At 32.6% G+C, this 26,491-nt stretch overlaps 1 protein-coding gene across 1 annotated transcript; it reads right to left on the bottom strand.

Moving 5' to 3' along the window:
- Positions 1-14,006: 14,006 nt before the first annotated feature.
- Positions 14,007-17,557, bottom strand: LOC127122180 (uncharacterized). The gene is made up of 7 exons (XM_051052562.1): positions 17,494-17,557; positions 16,829-17,393; positions 16,143-16,660; positions 16,005-16,100; positions 15,683-15,901; positions 14,685-15,368; positions 14,007-14,584 (listed from the first exon to the last, which is right to left on the bottom strand). The coding sequence occupies exons 1-7, from the start codon at positions 17,555-17,557 to the stop codon at positions 14,007-14,009; spliced, it is 2,724 nt and encodes a 907-aa protein (XP_050908519.1).
- Positions 17,558-26,491: the final 8,934 nt, after the last annotated feature.

Here is a 26,491-nt window from a genome sequence, read left to right as displayed (position 1 = left end):
ATTCTCCATCTGATGTATTTCTGGATGTGGTAGCCATGAGTGCAACATTTGCCTGTTCTTCAGAGTCTGATTCAGAGGAATCAGATCCACTGTCATCCCAGGTGGCCATCAGTCCCTTTTTGGTTCTGAATGAGCTTTTCTTGAAACCTTCTCTTCTGGAGCTTTCTTTCTTCAGCTTGGGACATTCTTTTCTGTAATGACCCGTTTCCTTGCATTCATAGGATGTTATATCTTTGTTTGACTTACCTCTAGAAGTTGATTCTGAGCGATCTCCCTTGGGTCTTGGTCATCTGAAGTTATTATTCCTTTTTCTCCAGAGTTGTTTCCTCTTCTAGTTAAAAGGGATAATTCTTCTTCGTCGTTAGAGTCTTCCTTCTCAGAGTTGTCATTGTCTTCCTCTTCAACTTGGAAGGCTTTGTTTCTTTCTGGTTTGCGTCTTTCATATCTGGACTTTAGTGCTACAGACTTAATCTTCTTTTGAGGCTCATCTTCCTCCAGTTCTATCCCGTGGCTTTTGAGTGAACTGACGAGTTCCTCAAGGTTGATGTTGTTCAGATATTTTGATAACTTTAGAGTTGTGACCATGGGTCTCCATTTCTTTGGCAAGCTTCTAACAATCTTTTTGATATGATCTGCAGTTGTGTAGCCTTTGTCCAGCACTTTGAGTCCTGCAATTAAAGTTTGAAAACTAGAAAACATTACCTCTACAGCTTCATCGTCCTCCATTTTGAAGGCTTCATATTTCTGAATTAGAGCTAGAGCCTTTATCTCTTTGACTTGAGAATTTCCTTCGTGAGTCATCCTTAGGGAGTCAAGTATTTATTTAGTTGTTTCCCTGTTGGTGATCTTTTCCTATTCATTGTAAGAAATGGCATTTAGTAGTATCGTTCTGGCTTTGTGATGGTTTTTGAATTCACGCTTTTGATCATCTATCATTCTGCTTATGGGAATGGCAACTGCAGCGTTAGTCACAGGTGGTGTGTAGCCAATTGTGACTATATCCCATAGATCAACGTCGTAGCCCAGAAAGAAACGTTCAATTCTGTCTTTCCAATAATCAAATTTTTCTCCATCAAAGATAGGAGGTTTAGAATTGTAACTGTCTCTTTCATTGGTGTTGGCCATAGTGTTTTTCTCACGCTGGATCTCTCTACACTATTAAGTGTTTGATTAGAAAATCAATAACAGAGCCGTAGCTCTGATACCAATTGAAGGTAGAGAAAAACAAGAAAGGGGGTTTGCTAGTACCTGCGTTGATCAGAGTCAGAACCTTCTAGACGCGTTTCCTCTGAGCAGCATCTGATTGTTAGATTTTGTATCTGATGTTTTTATCTATCTGATTGTTTGATCAGAGTCCTGTACACTTAAGAAAAATTTCGTTAGAGTACCATTTTTTTCATCCTTTGTTATCATCAAAATCTTAGAGATACATTGTAGAACCAACTTTGTTCTTACAGATACATCTATCATCACCCTTTGGTTGGGTTATTTGTATTAAGGATTCAGTACCTCTATAAAACCTCTCTAAACCTCCAGTCTACAGATTGTCAGCCTTTGCATATCATGATCATTCATACATCATGCATAGAAGAAAAATCAAAACATGCATAGCTTGAAGTTACTTCATGCTTATTTGCATAATCTCAAGTCTCGTTATTTTCGTTATCCCTTGACCTCCAAATCCAGTTGTCACTGGCCTTGATATCAAAATCCAATTGGCATTAGTACATTTTTGAGTCCCAGTTGTCATTGTTATTGTTTAAGTCCAATTTTATTGGCATTTTTAAAGTCCATCTTTTGTCTGGCACATTCAGAATTTGTGTTTTGTTTGTCTTGGTGTTTCCTAAAAAGTTGTCGGTTCGACTGTCTCATTGGTAGGAACTTCCAAAAAAATTGATCGGATGATTTTTCTTGTGAGAGATCTCTGGATTTGTTAAGAATATTCAAGTTGTCATCGGGTCATGTATGAACTTATTGATATACTCATTTTGAATCTTCTAATGTTGTCAGGTCATGTTTGAACATGTTAATGGAACCTTCTATTCCAACAGCATTGTCAGGTCATGTATGAACCCGTTGCTGGATTATCTCTATTTGTTCCCAAACATTGTCAGATCGTGTATGAACCTGTTGCTGAAACTTGCTTTATTTGTTTTCCAGTATTGATAAGTCATGTTTGAACTTTTTGATGGAACTATTTATTCTAACGTCGACAGGTCATGTATGAACATATTAACTAAACTTATTTGATTGTTCAGACGTTTTTAGGTCATGTATGAACCTGTTTGATCAAACTCTCTATGTTTTCCAGTATTGACAACTCATGTTTGAACATGTTGATGGAATCCTTTGAATATTCCAAAGTTGTCAGGTCATGTATGAACCTATTGCTGAACTTTTCATTCAAGTGTTATCAGGTCATGTATGAACCTATGAATAAAACTTTCTTTGAATATTCTCTGAAGTTGTCAGGTCCTGTATGAACCTGTTATTACTAAAATTCTTTGAATTTCCGAAGTGTTATCGGGTCATGTTTGAACCTGTGGGTGGAAATTTTCTTAGAATGTTCCATTATTGAGGTCATGTATGAACCTATTATTGAAAATTTCCCTTTACGCTTCCCAAAATTTCCAGGTCATGTATGAATCTATGATGGGATTCTTTGGGTTTTCTGATTGTCGTCAGGTCATATTTGAACTTGATTTTGACATTCCTTATGCTTACCATCATTGTTAGGTCATGTAGGAACCTGTTGGTTAAGCTGCCAAATCCAATTCTTTGGTGTAGTCAGGTCATATATAATCCTGTTTGTTGAACCTTTTCGTTGAATATTTCACTGAATTCATGTCATGTATGAACCTGTTGCTGAATTTTTCTTTGAAACATCAAGAATTGTCAGGTCATGTATGAACCAGTCGATTAAATTTTCCTTGATATTCTAGTGTTTCAGGTCATGTATGCCCCATAGGATTAAATTGATTTAGATTTTGTTTGTCCTTTTGACTGATCTGTATATCATGTGTGCCATGGTGTAGTTTTGGATCAAGGTGAATGTTACTTTTGTTTAAAGAGCAGAGTTTCGGCCTTTATAATTTTTGTTGAGGATTGAGTCTCGTTTAATAGTATTTTCTTTTGGGCCTCACTTTTTAAATTTACTTTTTCATACACTTTGAGCCGAGTTTATTTATGCATATTACTCGTAGTCTCACACTGCATTTCATTTATGGTAAAATAAGCCATAAATATTTTTGAACTATGTGTATTTTGATCTGGACTTTTTATTTGAATATTGAGTGTGGGGACATATAAGGTGAATCATTTTGCTCTTGAAAATTTACAGAAAATATGCTTAAATATTTATGTTACAAGAGGACTCACGAAAAGTTACAAATGACATATCACTTAACTTTGGTTTTGTACATTTTTGTACATGTTGCAAGTTCTTTTTTACATTGACAAGAAGTTCTAAAACCTAAGGTTTAGCTTTCATGACCTAGGGAGCGTCTAAGACTTGATTTTCAGGATTGCCTCATCCCTTTCATTTGGCTATGTGTTCTTTCTCTTTAACCCTAATCCATGTTCATTTTCGAGTTATTTATCTTCTCCAAAAGAAGCCATGTCCATGTTTAGCAACAAAGGTTGCCGCAAAAAGAGAAAATGACATGAAAACATAATTTTAACACAATGATTATGCAGCATAACCAGAATTGGAGCCTAAACTCGGTTCAAAATTTTGGTTCACCAAGGCCATTCAAATAAACCAAATTCAAGTTGATAAAACTACTGCAGTAAAGCCAAATAATCCAAATAATATCCATATCTTTTTACTAGTGAATAATGCAGTAAAAGGAGTGAGACAAAGCATTGCATTTTTTACAGCAGTAAAAAGGATAATTTTAGATTAAAAAGAATTTGAATTCAACAAGCACCCAATACATAGCCTGTAGCCGTTTGATTCCTTTATATCCACTATCACCAATCCCATGTTTTGGGAGGATTTTTTCATGGATTTTAAACAGCTCAGCAATAGTACAATTAGGGACATTGGATCATATTCCCTTTAATCATACGAAAAAACCACAAATATAGGAAGAGATATCGAAGTCCCTCTCTCTCGAATACCTCAAAAAAGGAGGGTGGTACAATCAAGCTGAGAAAGGATTTTTTTGGACAATCAATGTTCTCCTAATTTTCATATCCATAACTACACTAAAACTCTAACACGACATTCATATCTAGGGATGACAATTTTACCCATCCCCAATGGGCACCCACAAATTTACCCACAACGGGTAGAGTAAAAACCCGTAAAAATGGGTATGGGCATGGGCTCGGGTAATTACCCATAAAAATAAGCGGGTACGGATGCGGGTATGGGCACCTTGGTACCCAACCCGCCCCATACCCGCACACTATATATTTATGTATTTTTATTTTGATTTACATATTTTAGTTTATATTATTATATAAAAATGTATGCATATGAATTATAAAATGTATATCAATGTTAAACCATTAAATATTTAATTAAGTGTTCGTTTATTTCAATAATAAATTGTTTGAAATTTTTTTAAATGTTTTTAAAAACTTAAAATTATATGATGTTTTATAATTGATCTATTTATTTTTAATAGGAATGTGGTTCACGGATACGGGCATGGGTACCTACATACCCATAGGGAACGGGTACAGGTGATAACTTTGGCACCCAAGCGGGTATGGGCTCGGGCACGGGGATTTTTTCAAATCGCGGGTATGGGGATGGGTACTATAATACCCTGCCCAAACATTGCCCATTGCCATCCCTATTCATATCATCATACAAATCAGATAAGCAAGGGAATAAGCAGAGCGAAGCAAGGGTTTGAGAACGAGAACGTGCATATTATTGTGTCGTTGTCGGAACTACACGCGGGTATGGGGATGGGACCACTAGAGTTCTTGTTGTTGCTTCATATCCTTTTGCCTTTCGTTTGATCTATGACCCTTGAATCTTATTTTCATATTTGGTTTGGGAGTGGATTCACATTTTTTTAATTCTTTTTCCGATCTATGTAATTTGGTTGTTTTTTCGGTTGATGTGAGGGGGGATTCGTAATCTACGACGAAAATAGTTAGGGTTTGTGTGTGTTTTGTCGCATATTGAGGTTTCATCGCTGGAGAAGACGTTGGTGGCTTCCGCACGCTACCGTTTCTCTGGCAAAGATGAATCAGAGAGGAGTTTGTTTACAGAGCATTTATTTTGAGTTTTGTTTTTTTTAAAGGAAAATCTTGGTTTGAAGGGCAGGTTGTGTCGTTTTGTTTCATTTGATTTAATGAAGGCTGGTTGGCTTGACACGGTGGTGACAAGTGTCTCCATCCTTGGACACTTATCATCGGTCCTTCCTTTATCTTCCAGATTCTGCGTGTTGCGTTCCTCGGTAGTACCATGCTCCCTTGCCATTTTTTACCTTTTGATTTGTGGACCAAATCAGATCTCCAGATCTGATGGTCCTAGTTGAAGCCTTGAGTCAACAGTGTTGACTAGGACTCCATGTGGACTCCCCTGGCGCCTTAGGCTTCCCTAGCTTCTTGGGCCTTCACTTTTGCTTCTTGGACCCTCCTGGCTCTGCTGGTGCACTCCCTAAATGGGTTGTTTGTCTTTTGGGCCTTCTTTTGTTTCTTTCTTTTGTTCTTTTCTATTTTGTTTGTTTATTTTCCTTTTTTTGTATTGAATGTTTTATTTTGTTAAATAACCTTATGTAATGTAATTAATTAATATTTTAATTATTTTTTATTAAATAGTTTAATTTAATTTAATTAATTATTCAATTATCTTTTTAGAGATTTGCTTGAATTTAGTTTGTGATTGATTGATATTTTTACTTAAGCAATTCTCATTTCATTTCGACTATGCATTGTGCTTTGTTATTGAGGTCCATTTGTCAATTACTTCAAGCATTAGAATTACATCAAACTATTTTCAAAAAAAGGGGGATTAACTAATTCTCGATTCAATGTCGAGTTCTTTTTTCCAAATCCATTGTAAGTCGATAGCTTTTAGGATCGCCATCTAACTCACATGGCTTACTCTTGGGCCTTCTTACAATGAGACCATCCTTTTGCACCAACACTCATGCATTGCTTGTTTGTTTGATTGAGCCCGATTTAATTGTTTCAGTGTCATGAACCCCCATTCGACAAAATGTACCCCCATTCCCATGACGTGTAATAATTTCACTGCTCTTATTTCTTTGATTTTTTCTTGTTTAGCTAGTTACTAACACAAGAATAAAATCAACCATTTTTCAATAAAGATCAAAAATAAAAACTCGATCCAACATTGAGTATTTTCTCAATAAACAAATCAATCCATTTATTTCTACCTATTCCATTTCTTTCAAACCATACCACTCAAACCTTTCGCAATCGCTCATCAAATGTTTGATCCAACGCCAAGCCGTTTTCACAATAAAACTCAAAAATACTTAATTCCTATTTAACACTTTTCAATAAAGATAGAAACGGAACGAGGTGGATACCACAAGCTCCTGAGACTAAGATTCGAGATGGATATCTCACCCATCTTAGCTCTCGTCATCATTCAAAACTGTCAATGTGCTTTCTTCAAACCCTTTCGCAATCAAATCTCAAAAACACATAAACATATCAAACCTTTTTGCAAATAAGACAGAACGGAATATGGTGGATACCATGCACTCTTGAGACTAGGAATCAATATCGATATCTCGCTCATCCAAGTTCTCGCCATTACTCAAAACACATTCAAACCAATCAAACTTTTTTGTCGCTGTTGTGCGAGTGATCCTTAAACCTTTTTTTGTAAATGAAAGGTATTTTTATTCAAGACGATGCAAAACAATGTTTATCCACTTGAACCTGTGGGTAAGCTTGTGATGTTGACCATAAATGTTGATTTGTAAATCCATTCAATCGTGATGCAAATGTCCCCTTCTCCACTTTTTTGGGTAGTCCAATAATGTTTTCGTAGATTGACACAAAGTATCTTTCGCTAAAATCGACCAACAAACCAGCATTTTCTACCCAGAACTACGTAAGCCTTGAGTTATCTATTGCACCCGGAGAAACGCAGGAGCAGGATTTGTAAATCTTGTCAGGACCACTAATAAAAAACTTAGGTTTAGTCCCATTCGTTGCAAAAATCCAAAAATCTCTCTCTCTTTTGTTTGTCTTTTTTCCCTCATAATAACTTAAGAAGCCTAACATTTATAAGCTAACACTAACGTGCACAACTAACCTAATGGTTCCCATTGAGTATAATGGACGTGAGGATGCTAATACCTTCCCCTTGCGTAATCGACTCTCGAGCCCTAATTTGGTTGCGATGACCATAATGATTGTCATTATTTCTTGTGTTTTATCAATATTTCCCTTTTCCTTTTTAGGAATAAATAAATTATGGTGGCGACTCTGTTCAGTCCATCATGCAAGCGTGAGATTGCACTTCTCTAAGTCTTGTTCTCATTTTTTTAAGGTCCAACAAGAAGTACATATGGAAGACATTGATAAAAATGACAAGGTTGATCAATCAGAACACAAAGAAGAAAATTTTCAATAAGAGAAACATCAAGGTGATCTACCTCAAGAATGGAGAACTCATCATGATCATCCAATAGAAAAAGTCATTGGTGACATAAGTAAAGGAGTTTCAACAAGGCTAAATCTCAAGGATGCTTGCTTGAATTTGACATTTATTTCTCAAATAGAACCTTCAAAGATACACGAAGCCTTAGAAGATGACCAATGGATACTTTCCATGCAGGAGGAATTAAATCAATTTGAAAGAAATCAAGTTTGGGAACTTGTTCCTTGGCCAAGTGGTAACAAATGGGTGTTTGAAAATTAACTTGATGATAATGTTTTAATTGTTCGAAGCAAAGCAAGTTTGTGGCTCAAGGATATAATAAAAAAGAAGGAATCGACTTTGAAATAACTTTCGCTCCGATTGCAAGGGCTTGGTATGTTTAACTTGGAAAATTTCTTTGTGATAATACTTTGTTTATTAAGAAAATAAAAAATCATACTTTATTGGTTCAAGACATATGTGAAGAATTTTTATTGATGATGAAAGGAGAATTTGAGATATCCATGATGGATAAGGTGAACTATTTTCTTGGAATACAAATTAATCAATTAAAAAATGACATCTTCATCAACCAATCCAAGTATTGCAAGGAATTATTGAAAATGTTCGATGTGGACAATTTCATAGAAATAGATACTCCAACGGGTTCCGGAACATATGTAAATCAAGATGAATCTGGTATTCAGATTGAATTCACAGAGTACCGAGGATGTAAAATTGACTAGAAAAGCACATGTGGGACATGTCACATCCTTGGCAGCGGTCTAGTATCTTGGTCATGTAAAAAGGAAGTGTGTGTTGCTGTTAGTACGACTGAAGTAGAATATATTACAGCAGGAAGTTGTTGTGCACAAATTCTATGGTTAAAGCAATAACTTATTGACTATGGCGTACACCTTAGATGCATTCCGTTAAAGTGTGACTCCATAAGTTCTATAAACATAACAAAAAATTCAGTCATGCACTCCAGAACCAAACATATAGACATTCAACATTACTTTCTACAAGATCATGTGCTTAAAGGAGATGTCGAATCCACTTTCGTAGATACACATAACCAATTGGCGAATATTTTAACTAAAATGTTGGCTAAAGAATCCTTTTATAATATTCAAAAAGAGCTTGGAATATTGGATGAAAATTATATGTAAACTTAATTCAAAGGCATCTCTGCATCATGATTTTCAATAATCATCAAGGTACACGTTTACGGGTTTTCTTTATAAATAAATTCACAACTTCATATGTGAATTAACAAAACCTAGGTTATATGTCGTGTTTTGCCATATTATATGTTTCTCATATGTGTCTATTTTTAGAGAAATTTAGTATGAGGTAAAATATTTTCATGCCTTCCTGATATTATTTTTCAAAAATTTATTAGTGTAATCAGTTACACTCTGACTGTAACCGGTTACCAGTGCGAAAATTTCATTTTATGTTTAATTTTTTGCAAAAACGCATTGTTATAACCAGTTACATGTTTTTGTTAACCGATTACACCTATTAAAATCATTTTTATCAACAACTTTTTTTATTTTGTCAAGAAGATAGTGACTAGATTGCTTATGTGTTTGTCTTATGTCCTAGTTATGTCTCATTTTTTAAGTTTAAGCTCTCTTGTTTTTATGATGCGTATGTTATATAATCGTAAGATAATATTAATTTTATTTGAGTTATGATATGAATTGCTATGTTTCTTATATGACTCCTTATGGATAAATGTGCATATTTCTCTCTTTTATCGTTTCCCTTCTTCTTGATAATGAAAAAGGAGGAGAATATTTGTTGTATTTATTGTCATACCCAAAACTTTTCCCTCCCTTTTTCATCTTTTCATCCAACCTTTGACTTAAGACTCATCTGTACACATTAATGCTTCATTCGTATGCATCATTCATTCATGTTGACATTTGCTAATTGATCATCATAGATTCAAAGCTTGGGGTTTGCAAAGCTAGGGTTTGCTTGTGGATCAAACTCTGTAAACATGACATGGTTCTTCATATACTCATCATAGGAATGAAACCCTAATTTCTTGATCTTTAAGATATGGACGCAAGGAGACCTCATCATGGCATTCTTCTAGTGATCAAATCCTAATTCTTTGTGTTGTTTCTATGGGACCTTGTGAGTGCTCTTTGGGCCTTGGCTTGATCATCTAGATCCTAGTCATAGGCCCATGTATAGGGAATTTGTCTATGAAGATCCATGCTTGGTTTAAAAACCTTGGTTAGATGGTGTGCACCAGAAACCCTAATTAGGAAGCCTTGGATCTAGTGTGCCTTATGGGCTTGACTTTTCACCTTGTGATTGTGTGAAACCCTAATTCATTAGGAGGATTTTCTTGAGCATCATATCATGCATCATCAATCATCAAATACCATATGTGATCATGGAAATCATTCATTTAACCTATATGTCTACATGCTTGGGATTTCATCTGATTCAAGGCCTTGTTCAGGAATCCATACATATGCATTCTACTTGGCTATTCCTAATCCATTTATTTTAAGCCTTTGGTGCTTTCAAGTTCATAGGTCTTTGATCATTGATTCATGGTTCACGACCGCATTGGTTCTTGATCTTTTGGTCCATTGTTTTCATTGTTCCATTATGATTCATAATGCATAGTAGGTCTCTTAATCCTTGATTCATCCATGTGTTTTAGTCCATCTAACTCATGTGTTATTATGCATTTATAATTCAAATGTTTTAAGGTGATTGATTCATTTTCTTTTAAGTCATGAATCAAATTTGGTTTTTAAGTAAAACTCATTTTTGAAGTCAAATTGTTTAGCATTCAATCATGGATCATGTCATTCAAATCAATGTCCATTCATTCATACAATTAGCATTTACATCATTTATAAAAGAAAACAAAAAAGAAAATACAAGTTTTGTCAAAATTGGTTTTTGATTAACCGTTAACTTTTTTATCAACTAACCTCTTTTCATCCCCTAAAACTCATTACATCTTCATTATCCTTGCATTCCATGATCATTGACTTCATGAATAAGGAACCTCATTTTTGTGTGAAACTTGCCATGCCTTGAAGTTTTCCTTGAAACCATATATTTCAAACACATTCCATATACATAGCATCCAATTCATATCACAAAGCCAAATGCATGAAATTTTACGTACATTCCTATTGGATACACAATTTAAATTCACTATTGGATACACAATTTCAAACATAAACCATACAAATCATTTTTAAGAAATTACCAGAGTGATTTATTCCACATAGAATACTATGATTACATTTGACATATATGATAAGCCATACATAATACATTCCATATTTCACTTCCACAAGGCCATGTTTACGATCCAAATAGCTCAAGGGAAATGCGCAAAATGAAGCTTTACCTTTACATTCTTGACCTTGGAGACAATAACTTCTTCACGGCATCAGGTCAGCAACAACAAAGCATTAGCATGGCATGAACAGGTTCCATGGGAGCGAGGCCTGTTTTGAAATCCAAATACCACAATTATTGAGCAGCATTCAGAAAGAACTCTAAATACAGACAATAATTTAAGTTTTAGAAATGTTTCGCCTATTCCGGGATCACCTACAGAGGTCCAAACAGTAAAGAATTGCTGGTATGAGTCTTCAACCAATACCGTTGATATTCAAATCTTATTCTATACAACATTATGTTTTGTGGATCACAAAGTGTTAGGTGATCTTTGTTTGAGATAGAAAGTGGTGTGGTTTTTATTCAAAGTGTAAAAGAAAATGGTGTGATTTCTTGTATGTTAGATAAGTGTATGAGTGACCTTGGTGTGAGGATTTTACAAGTTCTAACATAGTAAGATCTCTCACAGGATGTGGGGTGACTAGATATTTCCTTCTTTGTAAAATGGAACTGGTATACATATTAGTGTCTTTTATTTTTCCATCGCTTACTTTCTACCTTTTTATCATTCATATCGCTCATATGATGTTCACCCCAAAAACAACAAGGTGATAAGGGGTCTAAGATCTAAAATGCAATATTTATTAGAATGCTTTAATGAGAATAATTATGTATATAGGTACATGGTGTGTGAGGATAAAAAACTATTTGTGATATATTTTAGGCACTTCCTGTGTCATCCATCAAGTTGTTTGACATATTTTCCATGATATTGGTAAATGATTCAATGTATAAGACCAACAAATCCAGGGTTCCTCTTCTTGAAATTGTTGCTATTACTTCTACAGAGATGAATTATTCATTTGACTTTGAGTTTTTGGAGTTTGAAAAAGGATATTTACATGAACTTTGAAAATGTGTCACAGTATGTTGAATAATTCGGAAAACATATCACAAATGATTGTTGGCGATCATGATACCTCATCGATGAATTTTTTTGCAAAGGTATTTTCTATGATGAATTTTTTTGCGAAGGTATTTTCTACAATGCTTTGTTGTGTAGTATCATTTAACAAAAAACTTGAGAAGTGGAATTAAGAAAATGTTTGGAAACAAACAAATCAAGGATGAAGATGAAAAAATTGTCAAACCTTGTCAAAAATATGGTGGTGCCAACTAAAAACAAAAACAAAAATGTCTTTAATATACATTGTTTATGATAAGTGATATGTGCATCATCACTAGCATAATTATGAGGGACACTGACACTTGGGGAATTTTTTCTTAGAAATGAAAATTTGGCATGTACTCCTCAAGTACCTACAACTTCCTTTTGGGTATTTTTCGTATTATCCTAATTATATCACAACCTCCTTTTGGGTATTTTTCCTATCATCCTAATTATATCACCATTAAATTTAGTGCTTCAGATTTCTGAATTGAAGAGTAATTTAGCAATCTTTTTATAATAAAAATTGGAGGATGAACTATACATAATCCAGAGAAATGCTCATCTCACAAATGAAAATCTGAAAAGAGTTCATCAGTACCATCTCTCTACAAAGGCCGATAGAAGACCATGTTAAATGTTAGCATATATTATACCACAAAAGTCTTTCAGTCTGGATGCTTCTAATACTTCCTATATACATGGTTCATCTATATGCAGAACACTTTCTATCTTCCTACCATGGCTTAAACACTTAAGTGTCACTACAATAAATTTGACTTATAGCGACAAGACAATTATATAGGAAATACTGCCGTAAAACCTATACCGACGGACTATTTGTTCCGTGTACTTTGGTTATCCTATATCCATAAAAAAAATCCATTTCAATATCCTATAACTACGGAATTTTGAGGATGTTGGATAAAATCTCATTTTGGTAAATTGATTTTTCCACGCATTATTCGGTGGTATAGCTTTCGTAAAAAAAAAAAATTATAGTTTCTTTTAAAACTAATAATTATATAATTTTTATTAATAATAAAATTTGCCAATATTTTTATAGCTGAACTAGTAAAGGACCCGTGCGTTCGCACGGGTCGCGCAAGTGCAATAATTTATTTTAAAAAAGTTAAAATATAATATATATATATATATATATATATATATATATATATATATATATATATATATATATATATATATATATATATATATATATATATATATATATATATATATATATATATATATATAGTTGTATCAACGTACACAAATTTATTGTATAAGAGTTTTTTTTAATGTAATGGATGTTAAATGATCAATAAATGGGTTCAAAAAATTTTCACAAATAACTTTTTCCAGTTTGGGACATAATAAAGTAAAACATTATTAATTTATAGTAATATAATTTGCTTAATTTTTTTTATACTATATTAAAGAAATAATCAAAAAAATATAATACAAAAATATTTTTACAATTTATTGGTATATTGATATATAATAAACATTCCATTGTTAATGTTATGAATAAACATTTCATTTATCATTGAGATTTTGGACATAAGAAATAAAAATATATTTATTTAGTAATGGATGAAATTTTTCAATCTGTTACTAATTTGAGGTATAAAAGCGCAAATATTAACCTTCATAATAAATGATTATTTAACCAAAATACATAAACCATGTAAAAGAAATACCAGAACCTCATTTGTTTTAAAATATAGTAATGAATACTACCAAATGTTGAAATTAATTGCAATTGATACAGTAAGGTTTAATGCAACAAAAGATATTGAAACAAAAGGTTTACAATTTTAGTTAAAATTGTGAGAAATAAGTCCAGCAACAAAAATGATTTAACTTCGTACAATTCTTTGGTCCTTAAAAAACTGGGTTTATACAAAACCTGTCCGCAACCTTTTAGGAAGTGATGATTCATTACCCTGTAAAAAACAATTACATCCATATAAACAAATGTTAAAACATAATGTATATTTTATACAACTCATTCAATAAAATTCTAATAATAAACAACGACATTTCTTGATATAATATAACTAATGAAAAACTTACGTTCTATAAGTTTTCAAAAACTTCTTTGAACACGACGTTTGTTGTAGAATTCAATGGATGGTTATCCTTGTCATGGATTAATATCTTAAGCCCTTTTTTGCTTTTGAGCCTTGATATTGCAACATATAGTTGACCATGACTAAATACACTTCTAGGCAAATACAATCCAACATAATCCAATGACTGACCTTGAGATTTGTTAATTGTCATAGCATAACATATAGTTATGGGAAATTGCCTTCTAGTCATTTTGAATGGCCACGGAGATTGTGTTGGAGTCATATCCATTCTTGGAATATAGATAACCCCTCCAATATTCTTTCCAGATATAATCTTTGCCTCGATAACGTGGTTTGCCAAACTTGTAACTATAAGCCTTGTTCCATTGCAGAGACCTTCAGGTTGATCAATGTTTTGAAGCAACATAATAGGGGTCCCAATCTTCAATTTAATCTTGTGGTTAGGTAGACCGGAACTTGTAAGTGTATTCAAAAATTCCGGGGTCAAAACATCAAAAGCTTCATTTCCTTCACCGTCAAAAGTGTCTACAGAATCTGAACTTAAATATTCCTTTTCTTCACCTTTGGAAAATTTTTTGAAATTTTATTATTATAAATCTATGTTAGTACATATAAATATATGAATGTATCTATAAATATGTTTACAATGGATAACGCATACCTGGTATGAATCCCAAAACGTATTGATTTATGATGTCAACCGTTTCAATTGTTCCTGCCAATATAGCTCTTGATTGCAAACATTCTGGATTCTTGTAATTGTTAAGCAAATTCGGATATGTTTCACTAACAATGGCTTCTAGTGGATCATCATAGTTAGAAATTAAGAAATCATTTGGAATAGGAATATCCGTGTAACCATCGTTAGGTTCTTCCAATTTCCCATCGCCAACTTTTAATATCCAATTAGAAAACAATTCTAATTCAGATGTACTTGAAGTATTGTCGGCTTGTTGGAGTCGCATGTTCTTTGTAAGCTTCAGCACAACACAATGATCCCAGATGTATGATGAATTTATTGTAGAATGTATTATATCTGAACGGCTGCCCCTTGGTACAACTGGTAATATTTGCCGAAAGTCTCCACCAAATACAATTACTTTCCCTCCGAATAATTTGTCAGAACAATTGGAACGCCCCATTATGTCTTTAAGGGTTTTATCAAACGCTTCAAAATAAAATCTGTGTGCCATTGGAGCTTCATCCCAAATTATCAACTTTGCCATTTTTAGTAGCTCTGCACGATCACTACCTTTGTCGATATTACATGTAGAAGACTCCATTGTAGGTATTGGAATCTTGAACATTGAATGAGCCGTTCGACCTCTTGGAAGTAGTAGTGAAGCTATGCCCGATGAAGCAACAGTTAAACAAATTTGTTTCTTTGATCTTATGTAGGAAGCTAGAGTTCTCCACATGTAGGTTTTCCCTGTGCCACCGTATCCATACAAAAAAAAATACGCCTCCTTGTTGATTGTTTACTACTTCCATTATTCGCTTGAATACACCTCTTTGCTCATCTAATTTAAAAAAAAATACATAGCAAACATGCAGTGAATAAATTAATTATACATTAAAAAAAATTGTAAGATAAAATCATACTTTAAAAGTTAACTTTATAAAATTATGACAAAACTTACAAACATTTAACATATTTACCTGTAAGATTTAAGAACAAATTATTGTATTCTTGCAATTGTTCGACTGGGTTGTAACTCCGCTCTTCGTATATGAGCTTATTTCCCAACTGCTCAACCACATATCCACTTGGATAAGGCATTCCAGCAAATTCCTTTAGACTTTGGCTCTTCCTTTGAAGATTTCGTTCAATCTCAACTAATGTTAAATTCATTATCTCTTCATCCGACAACCTCAAACCTTTATACAATAGTAATTATAAGTGTAAACTAAAAAACAAATTTACTTTTAAGAATCAAACAAATAAATATAATAAAAATTCACAATATAGGAAAAATAATACCTCTATTGTTTGCAATTCGCTGTTGAGCATATAGTTTTCCATCAGCTAAGAGATGACATGTTTTACTCCATACATGTCTTGGCCTGTTAATGTTGCCTGATAATAACATGTGAACAAATAGTAATCTCAAATATTGACCTGAACCCCAATGATTTGCCTCTTTAATAGCTGCAATGAATTCTCTATCATCGCTGATAAAACCCATAGCAAAACAGGCATCCCGGAAAGTATCATATTTTACGTTATTCACTGTTTTTATATCATTATAACTGTGGGGGCCTTTGACATGTGTGAGCATCAATCTAAGATAGTACAATTCGCCAGTTGTTGGAGGAACCCATATAAGCCTACCAATTATGTAACCTTTTTGACGGGGTTTCCATTCTCTTTTTTTCTTAACATAAACAAATTTTGAAACAAATTTGCTGTAAGTTAAATTTTGTGCTTCAGGATACTTGCAATTTGCTTCGAACCATGATGTAAACATCGATTCAGTTACACTTGGTTTTTCCAGAACTGTATTGATACGATCAAAATCAGGGTAATATACCGAATTTTGACCTTCAGAATGAAAGTACAATCTCTCAACAGCTGGTTTTCTACCATGGATTGGAAAGGAGAATATCCTCCAAGATGCTTCACTCGGAGAAACGTACCTACAAATAATATAATGAAAGGCAATGGATTTTATTATAACACATATAGTCAAAACAGTGTACATATAAAATTTTCTACACCATGCATGTAAAGAAAAATTGCACACTTTTAGTTGAAATAGATAAATTGCATGACATCATATTTCAAGTGATATATTAGAAACGTACCTACAATCAATATACTGTTTGATCTCATCAATATTCTGCGGTTGGTTGGAAGTTCCATCATCATTCGGTACAATGGCAGCGGTGATTCTGTCGTAACCTTTGTTGATGTACTTGAATAAGTACTTAATCGATGTACTTTGATTGCACCATTCCATGTTTATGTGAGCTTGGTACTTTGTCAACAACTTTGCATTGTATGGAACAACATTCCGGTTATCGACTTGAATTCCATTCTTAAGAACTGTATGTCCATTGTCCCTTCTTCTATATACCGGAAACCCATCTTGATCAACAATTATTTCGGGCTGAAACTGTTTTGGAAAATATTTAGAACATTTTCCATCTTTCATGCACGGTGAAGATCGATTTGCAAATCCACACGGGCCATGAATCATGTGAGTTTTAACCAAATTATACAACTCTTCACTGGTATCTTGGTCAGGTATTTCAGCTGAAATAATGCGATCAATATCACTTGGAGTTGGATATTTGTTAGATGGATGGAGGAAAATTAAGATGTGAGCATGTGGTAATCCTCTCTTTTGAAACTCAATTGTATACATATCTATAAAAATAAATATATAAAATATATACAATAGTCAGCACACGAATGATAAATTTGAAAATAGCAATACGATTAATTGAATATGGAATAAGTTACTCACATGCAAGAACTTTCCCCAATAGACTTTTCTTTGTGAGATCAGACAAAAGCTCATCAAATTTCATTTTAAAGACTCTTGAAATGATGTCAGGACGATCTGATGCTTTTAGATGAACAGAACCAAGCAAACGCTGAATTTCAGGCTAGTTGGGGTTACATGTGAATGTAATGAAAAGATCTGGAAATCCGACATAACTGTATATTGCCATTCCGTCAAAGTATAGTTGATCCATATATCTACGACTACCAACGTATGAAGAAGGTAGCACAACCCTCTTACCTGTGTTTGACCCGTGCGTTTCTCCATTTGAATTATATTCATTCAAATTGTGATACTTGCCAACCCTCAGTTTTGACTGATTCTTTCGAAGCCACCTAAGTCTTTCTGATTCCATCATTGTAAAACCATCTACCAAAAATTATTGATAAAGTCTCCTTGATCGCAACAATGTTTGTGCTTCATTAGATCTTGATTGAATTCTAAAGTCCAACCACTCTCTTATTGTAAGTCGATTTCGCTTTGTTGCTTCTTCCCAAGGAATATCTTTATTGTTCTGTTCTGACTGTGTTATGTCTGTGAAGTGGCGAATATTTGTCCCTTTATCACGGTGCCTCACATTAGGTCTATATCCATCCTCACCATATGGAAATAATAATGGGTACTAATATCCTAAATAACTGGTATGATACTCATCTATCCTTTGAAAATCCACCTCATATTTTGGAAATCCACCTCTTATTCCAAATCCACACCATAATTCAAGATTTTAAAATTCTCTTTTTATCCCAAATCCATAAAATAAGCAAACTTGAAACGTAAAATTTCTAACTGATTACAACAACCAAACTTATGTCAATAAATTTCAATAAATTTAAAAATATTACCTTTTCTCCTTTGCAACTCTGACACACAAATGCGCTGATGGATGAACAAATCAACTGAAATTGAAATTGAACGAAAGGATTGTAATCAACCTAAAATGATTTGTAAAGCTATATACTATTCAATTTTTGATTTTGTAAAAGATGATGAGATAAGTGGATGAAGAAAATAAAACACATACATTTTCTCCTTTTGAATTTGAAACTCCGCCACACCAATGCATTGGCAGATGAAAATTGATTATTATGGGAGAATCAAGGAGATTTAGGGTTAATGGAAATAGTGAAATACATTGAAAGAGTAAAAGAAACTGTAAAAAATGTCTTTGGAAAGATGAAATTCTGTTTATTGGTATTTGTAATTGAAAGGGATACAATTGTGTTTATTGGGTTCATAATAATTAATATATTTTCCTTTAAAATAGAGATACAATGTAATAATTATTAACATTGGATTAACAAATACCAATAATGCAAAAAGACAATTAGAGACTTGAATAACCATGTTTTATTAATTTTAATTAGGTTATGACGTAAATTTGGTAGTAATTAACTTTTATATATTAAAAAATAGATATATTATCAAAGAAAATTTAAAATATATTAAAAAACAAATATGTCTTTCAAACATCTCAAACTAACAAAGTACATTAAAACAAATTGTGTCACCCAAATAAATTTCTCAAAATTGATGGTGTTCTAAATAATTGAGTATAAAAAAACTGGTACAAACTTGAAAACAATATGGCAACCACTGATTACTTCTAATATGTCATATTATTACATATCTAAAAACTAGCAACCATAGAAATAAACATGTACATGATATCTCTTCCAAACAATAGACATATGTCATATTATTACATATCTAAAAACTAGCAACAGTAGAAATAAACATGTACATGATATCTCTTCCAAACAATAGACTACGACGAATTACAACCAAATCCAAGTAGATAGTAGGATTTCAAAAAGTCAAGTCCAATTGCATAGAAAAAGAATAAAATTAGTAATAAGCTAACAACTTATTGGCAAAAAAAAATTAAATTAGGATTTCAAAAAACAGAGTTATCATATAAAATAAGATTGCATAAAGAGTGTAAAAGAGGGTTTTATCTTTTTGTTTTTAGTCGGTGGCATGGTCTAAATTGTGGACCGCATCATCTCATGTGGCCACAATATTAGGGTTGTAGTGTCCGCATCTGTATCAGACTACAATTGTAATGTGATTGTAAATCATACTAAAACCCGTATTATAATACTGCAACAGCTGTATGATAACACTGCAACGATCGCATCTGTATGCATCAGACTACATCATCCTACCACATATTACACATTATTTGAAAAAATTATTTGATCTATCTTCCTTCCTATTTATATATATAGATTATATATATAAAGATTTTGAGAGGAAATGAAAGACATGTGAAAACACAATTTCTAAAATCCTAACCAAATTAATCAATGCCAATTGCTACTGGTTAGAAATTTATACTAGGAGCAAAAAGGAAACTAAGATATTTTATGGATTTGGATCATTTGCGGTGGCTGAATGGTCCTAGTAGGAGTGTGCATGAATAACCATTTAATATGAACCAATCCATTTTTATGGTTATGGTTTATAAACCAAAACACTTCTCACAAAAATCAATTTAAAATTTCAAACCGGTTCTGAATTGGTTCCGAACCGTTTAACACCGGTTTTAAATGAGTTTTGATTTTAATCAAAATTATTTAATTTAATTTAAATTTTATTTTCTTTAAATTAATAATAACTTTTAAATTTAAAAACATAAACAAATATTATGAAGTTTTAAAATAGTTTTCGTTTAAAATTTAAAAAATAGACTTTTTAGAAAAAAAAAACAAATATTCAGAAAAAAGTAAAAAAAATATATAAAAAATTGAAAATAATCAAATTATATTCTAAAAATGAAAAAAAATATCTTAAAAAATAAATTATTCCAAAAAATAAAACTAACTGAAATAAATTTATTTTAAATAAAATGGAAATCGAAAATAAAAAATTCTGAAAATAAAAAATATTTTATGTTTTGAAATTATAAAAAAAAAATTAAAATTATTTTTTTCTGAAAGTAAAAGTTTTTTTATTATGAAAATTTGAAAAAATAACCTTTTTGAAAATTAAAAAAATTATCAAAAAAAAATTATTTAAAAAATATCTAAATTTTTTTACTGAAAAAATACAAAATACTTTTGATAATTTTTTTTTAGAAGAAAATAATAAAAGATTTTGAAAAAAAATATAAAATATTTTTTTTTCGAAAAAAAGAATCCGAATATAATATTTTTCGTGAAAAGAAAAAAAATTCTGAATTTTATATTTAAAATATTTTTTTTATGAAATTTAAAAAAATTTAAAATATAAAATTAATTTATAATGTGATAAAACATGAAAATAAAGAAATATAAAAATTTAACGCATACTAAAATTTGGATACCCAAAAACAAAACCAAATTTTTATAATGGGTAACGGTTTATATTTGGATAACAAAATGGATACCCAAATTTTTATTTTAGCATTTGGTTTGATTTTTTAAAAATTGAATAATTTGAATACCAATTTGGTTATGAATAACCGGTTTTTTTGCACACCCCTGGGTTCTGCTCCATCTCAATCACTCATTTTGATCAAATATAAAAAATAATTAATATTAATTAATATACAGATGACTAAGATTTCAGCAGCATGGAAACATGAGAGAGGGGCAGGAGAGGATTTGTGTCCATATTTTGGACTTGGATCATCTGCAGTGGCTGAATGGTCCTGCTCTATCTCAACCACTCATTTTGATCAAATATAAAAAATAATTAATATTAATTAATGCACAGATGATTAAGATTTGACTGCATGAAAAACACGAGAGAGGGGTTGAGTTTTTAGACGACCAGTCTATGGACATAGGAATCTACAGTAATAATGCTTTATGGTGAAATTTGTATGTGCTACATTAATCATGATATCTAAAGCAATAGATTCGAAGAAATACGGAGTCAACAATAGCAACAATTATGCAAAGGTGTAATGAGCCACTTATAACTAAAGCTCGCATTAATTTCAAACACATAATGAACTGTAAGTAATTAATACCCATAATGATTTAAAATTTTGATTTTTTTTAAAATAACCAACTTTTTCAAAAATAATTCTAAAATAAAAAATATTTCAAAAAAAAATTCAAAATAATCAAATTTAAAAGAGGGTGCGCTAGATGAACTGGCGCATATCTTAAAGATCAAGAGGAAGCGCCCAAGGCATTGACGCCTGCATTGGGCTCCTCATGAGGAGGTGTCAATGCCTCTGGCGCCTGCATGGTGCCTTAAGAGGAGGGGCCAATGCCTATGGCGCCTGCATGCATTCGCCCAAGAATGTCGTCACTCGCCCCGATAAACGAGAACCCATTCATGTTCCCGTTTGCAACAAAGTAAGTCTAAGACTTTACCATTTAATTAATTATATTTTATATTACAATAACTGTAAATAATATTTTTCAATTTTTTTAATTTAAGGTGGTTAGTAAGGGGGATGAACTACAATAGGTGTCCGAAACACGCTATTGTAGTCTATCGCAATCTATTGGACCACATTGGACTTGACGATGTAATACTCCTACACAACTATATTTTAATTTAAAAATACTTATCAAATTATTTCTCATCTAATCGTTTCATATTGTTTTATAGTTTATCTGGAGGCCATATCTAGGTCTTGATCATGATGTGAACCATGACGATGCTGCAATTTGGACAACAAAGACACCGATTATCCGGTTCACTACTATGGAAATGCACCAGAGTGACCGGGTCAAACTGTAGTTCAGCATGCAACAACATATTCCAGAACCTCCCACGTGTTTGGGGAATTGGCATCAAAAAAGAGTTGATGTACAATGGGATTATTCAGACTGGAGAGACTTTGCAAAAGAGATGTATCGCCAATGGAGGAATCGATGACAACATATCTTAAACGAACCAGTAATCCATGGTGCAAGACCAACTCAACAATATATGGCATGATTTAGGTCGGTAACAACTCAACAATTTGTGTCTGAGCCGCGGTATTTGATGGATCCACGCCAACTAGCTTCGTGATCATACTCCCCACAACAATTCCCCGCCCAACACCAATGTCAAACCGCCCAAACCCAACAACCAACCTCACAACATCAACCTACCACATACAACCACCAACTAAACACCCAACTTCGCAACCCATTCATGTCATCCACCCAACAACCAAACACCTAACGTCGTAATCCATTCATGCCACCCACCCAACCACAAAACCAAGAATCAAACCCTACCCACCAATAACCATAGGATTCAACCACAACTATCTATAGCCCAAATAATTCATATGGGTCACTTCATCGTAGCCCCCCACCAATGACCACTCAAAAATTCCATCACCAAAACACACAGGCATTGTTTAACTATAGTACGCCCCAGGAACCATTGTTTCGTTTCCAAAACGATTCAATGTCCCAATTCGGGCAACTATACCGTCCGCAATCCACCCAACCTCATCGACCTAACTACGATGACATATGCACCGAACTCCATTACAGAAGCGTCGTTGGCCAGAGCCCCTCCGGATATTGGGAACAAATTCTGACACATCTGTCAAATACCGCTGGAACTTCCGTCGAACCTTCACACCAGCCATCATTCGATCAGGTCAGCACACAAAGACCCCAAACACCTCAAGAAAATCGTGGGAGACCTCGGAGACAAATTAACGCACCTGGTTGTGGAACAGGGAGACGTTTCGATTGAGTCGGTCATTAAATTTTTGTCAATCCCATGTAACATTTATTATATCATGAATAAATTATTTTTTTACATTATTTTTTACTATTTGATAAATAAAAAAATAAAAAATAAAAAATAAAATTAAAATTAAAATAAAACAAGGGTGTATGCGCCAGATGAATTGGCGCCCAACATGTCAACACATGCAGGTGCCAGAGGCATTGGCGTCTCCTCTTAAGGCACCATGCAGACGCTAGAGGCATTGGCGCCTCCTCATGATGGCCAATGCATGCGCCAAGGGCATTGACGCCTCCTCATTAGGGGGCCAATGCAGGCGCCAACGCCTTGGACGCCTCCTCTTGATCTTTAAGAGATGCACCAGTTCATCTGGCGCATCCTCTTTTAAATGTGGTTATTTTGGATTTTTTTAGAAATATTTGGAATTTTGGAATTTTTTTTTGAAAAAATTGGTTATTTTAAAAAAAATCTAAAATTTTAGATACACGTTAAAATATATTTTAGTAATTACCCCCTCTCTCTCTTCTTTTTATATTTAATCTTTACTCAAATTAATATAATCAATAATTTTGTTGTTTTTTATTCTAGTACTAATTTTTTTCTAAATACTATCCGTGAAATTTTACATAAGACTCCCTCTAAATATGAGACATCTCTAACTTTCTCTCAACAACTATCTCCAGTGTTCAAAAGATTACAGAAGATTGGAATGATGAAATAATTACAACTCAATAAACCAAAATATATTCCTTATGATAGGAATGTTCAAACGAATAGAGTTTCATAAGTAAAACACGCGAAAACACATAGATTCAACAAATACAAAATGCTTTGTAATACATCTCAAGGTCTAAGTCTTCTGTTATGGAGAGAGTCTCCTTAAATAGCAAAATAATCGGCTATAACTTGCGATTAGGGTTGTTGAAACTTGCGGTTGAAGAAACTCCAAATAGTGCATACACTATATATGATTTAATATGATTTGCAATCTATCTTAAATTAAATCTCTATCAATCTGATTTGATCTTGATCTTTGATATTTTAGGAATTCTTTCCTAATTCTAAAATGCGCATAAAGACATAGACAAGTAAGGAAATAAATCAGGCGCTTGATTTTAATATAGTGCAGTAGCTTCAGAGGCAAAATGTTCAATGATGTGTGAAACATCTTGCTCGATATCTTTGTCTCATGTTATGAGCGTATAGAGACCACATGTCTCAATATCATGTCATGACATCTTGCATAACATGCTGTCTATAAAAATGTGTCAATCACTTGTAATAACAAAGTATATTAGTTTGTTTCTAAGGTTTATTGGCTTAAGTATAATGCAGATGATGCTGCATTTGGTAGACTTTTTCTAAGCGTTTATGTATGACTTATGCTTTAGAGATTTTGGTGTGATGAGGGTTATTGAAATTTATTATTCTAGAGATTGGCATTTGATGTAGTTAATGGTTTCTCTTTCTTTCAATAATTCTTCCATAAAATTTCGTGGTATCTAAGAATTAGATGGATAAATTGTGTTTAGCTTATTAAGAAGATGGTTTTTATTATGTTTAACTTTTATCGTGAAGAGAAATAGTGTGTTGATGATATTGGCAATATTGATTTACACATTAGGACACCCGATGGTGGAATACTATCCTATGATTTTTTATAAATAGATATGATTTTGAGTATAGATTATGTCAAGTATGTTTTAGAAGTATTGCACTATTTTTCCCCTTAATGGTTTAGAGGTTAACGTTTTTAATGAAGCATTTGGTTTATTTTCTATTAGCTCGTACTTGAGTTTTGGTCTATCCCTCCAAGTTCTTTACATTGTTTTTTTCTTTCATTTTTAGTGGTATTGTAAGATATCAAGTTTTTTAAAGTTGAGTTAAAAAAGATATCCACAAAACTCATATGTTATTTATTCTTTTAATTTTCTATCTTTTTATTTTTATTTTTAAATACCAACCTTTGAAATAATGAGTTATATTCTTATGTAAATAGAAAAATAGCATGACAGCATATAAGCAAACATGATGAATAAAGAATTGCTTGTTTTTTTTTATAAATATTCACATCAAGTCCATAATACATTATATATTAATGGATTTTTTTCTTAAAAAATAAGAAATAAGACTTTTTAAATTTCAATACTTTTATAACAACTATTTTAAAACAAGTAAAAACATGAAAGTGGTGTCTTAATGAGTTTTATGAGAAAACATCTAAAACAAAATAAAATTTTAACCTATTGCATTTAAAGTAAATCCAAAGATTAAGCTGTCTAAGTTGAGGTTTTAGACCTCACAGTTTTGTGTTAAAAAATATAATCTATTTTATAATGGTTTAATATCTTTTTTCGTCGCCTATCTTTTGATCAGAGTTCATATTGCTCCCTTAGCTTAAAAAACTTCCATTTTGTTCCCTTGATTCTTTAAATGCACTCACATTTGTCTTGCCATTAAATGCGTTAGTCCAAGTCAATTGAAGAGGCTAGTTGTCCGAGGAATAATATTTGTTGCATCACATATTATTTTATTCTTTACTGTTGATGGCTTAAATTATAAAATATAAATGGGATAATTTAGGTCATTCGAATTCTCATAAGACCTAGAGAACAAAAAAAGAAGAGAGAATTAGAAGCCTGAAGTGTTGAGCGAAGAAGACGAGCGTGATAACCTAACAGTGTTAATGACAATAAGGTTATCAATGATGATTTTGCTGATGAGATTTTTACTTTTAAGAAATTCCCCAAAAAAGGAAAAAAAATATGCTTCTAACATTGTAGAACATGATGTCAACAACTTGTCACACACATATTGCATGACATTAATGACAATGTGAATATTAATGTGTACGGTGTAAAGGGTGTTATAATTTTTAAAATTCCTATTGAATAGAAAAAAGCTTCCCAAGAACTCTCCATCTATTCCTTTTCATTCTAAAAAAAGTACAATCAAATGGAATTTTGGTTACAAGAGTAGGATGGTTCTTGATAAACTCTGTTTAAGAATTGAAGTATATTGAAATTATAAAGTCTCTTAGTGATGCTCTATCTTTGAAGACAATGTTGAATGTTGGATCTTGTTATCCAAAGTTCGGGAAGGAATTTGTGGTTAAAATTCCTATTGGTTTAATCTCTTTAAGTTGTGGTGTAATGAATGATGGTATTACTCATGGATTACTAAATTTGAGTTACAAATTGTTTGCTGGGAAACATGACTTTGACATTAGGCTTCTCAATATTCTTGATATTGATGAATCTAGTTTTGTTAAAATGTTAAGTCTGCAATCAGAAGCAATCTTTTGTTGCATCATTGGTTTTCT

This window comes from Lathyrus oleraceus, chromosome 2 (genome assembly GCF_024323335.1).
Source record: "Lathyrus oleraceus cultivar Zhongwan6 chromosome 2, CAAS_Psat_ZW6_1.0, whole genome shotgun sequence".
Lineage (NCBI taxonomy): Eukaryota > Viridiplantae > Streptophyta > Magnoliopsida > Fabales > Fabaceae > Lathyrus > Lathyrus oleraceus.
Note: the sequence above shows the minus strand (reverse complement) of the source record. Positions and strands in the feature narration are given on the sequence as shown.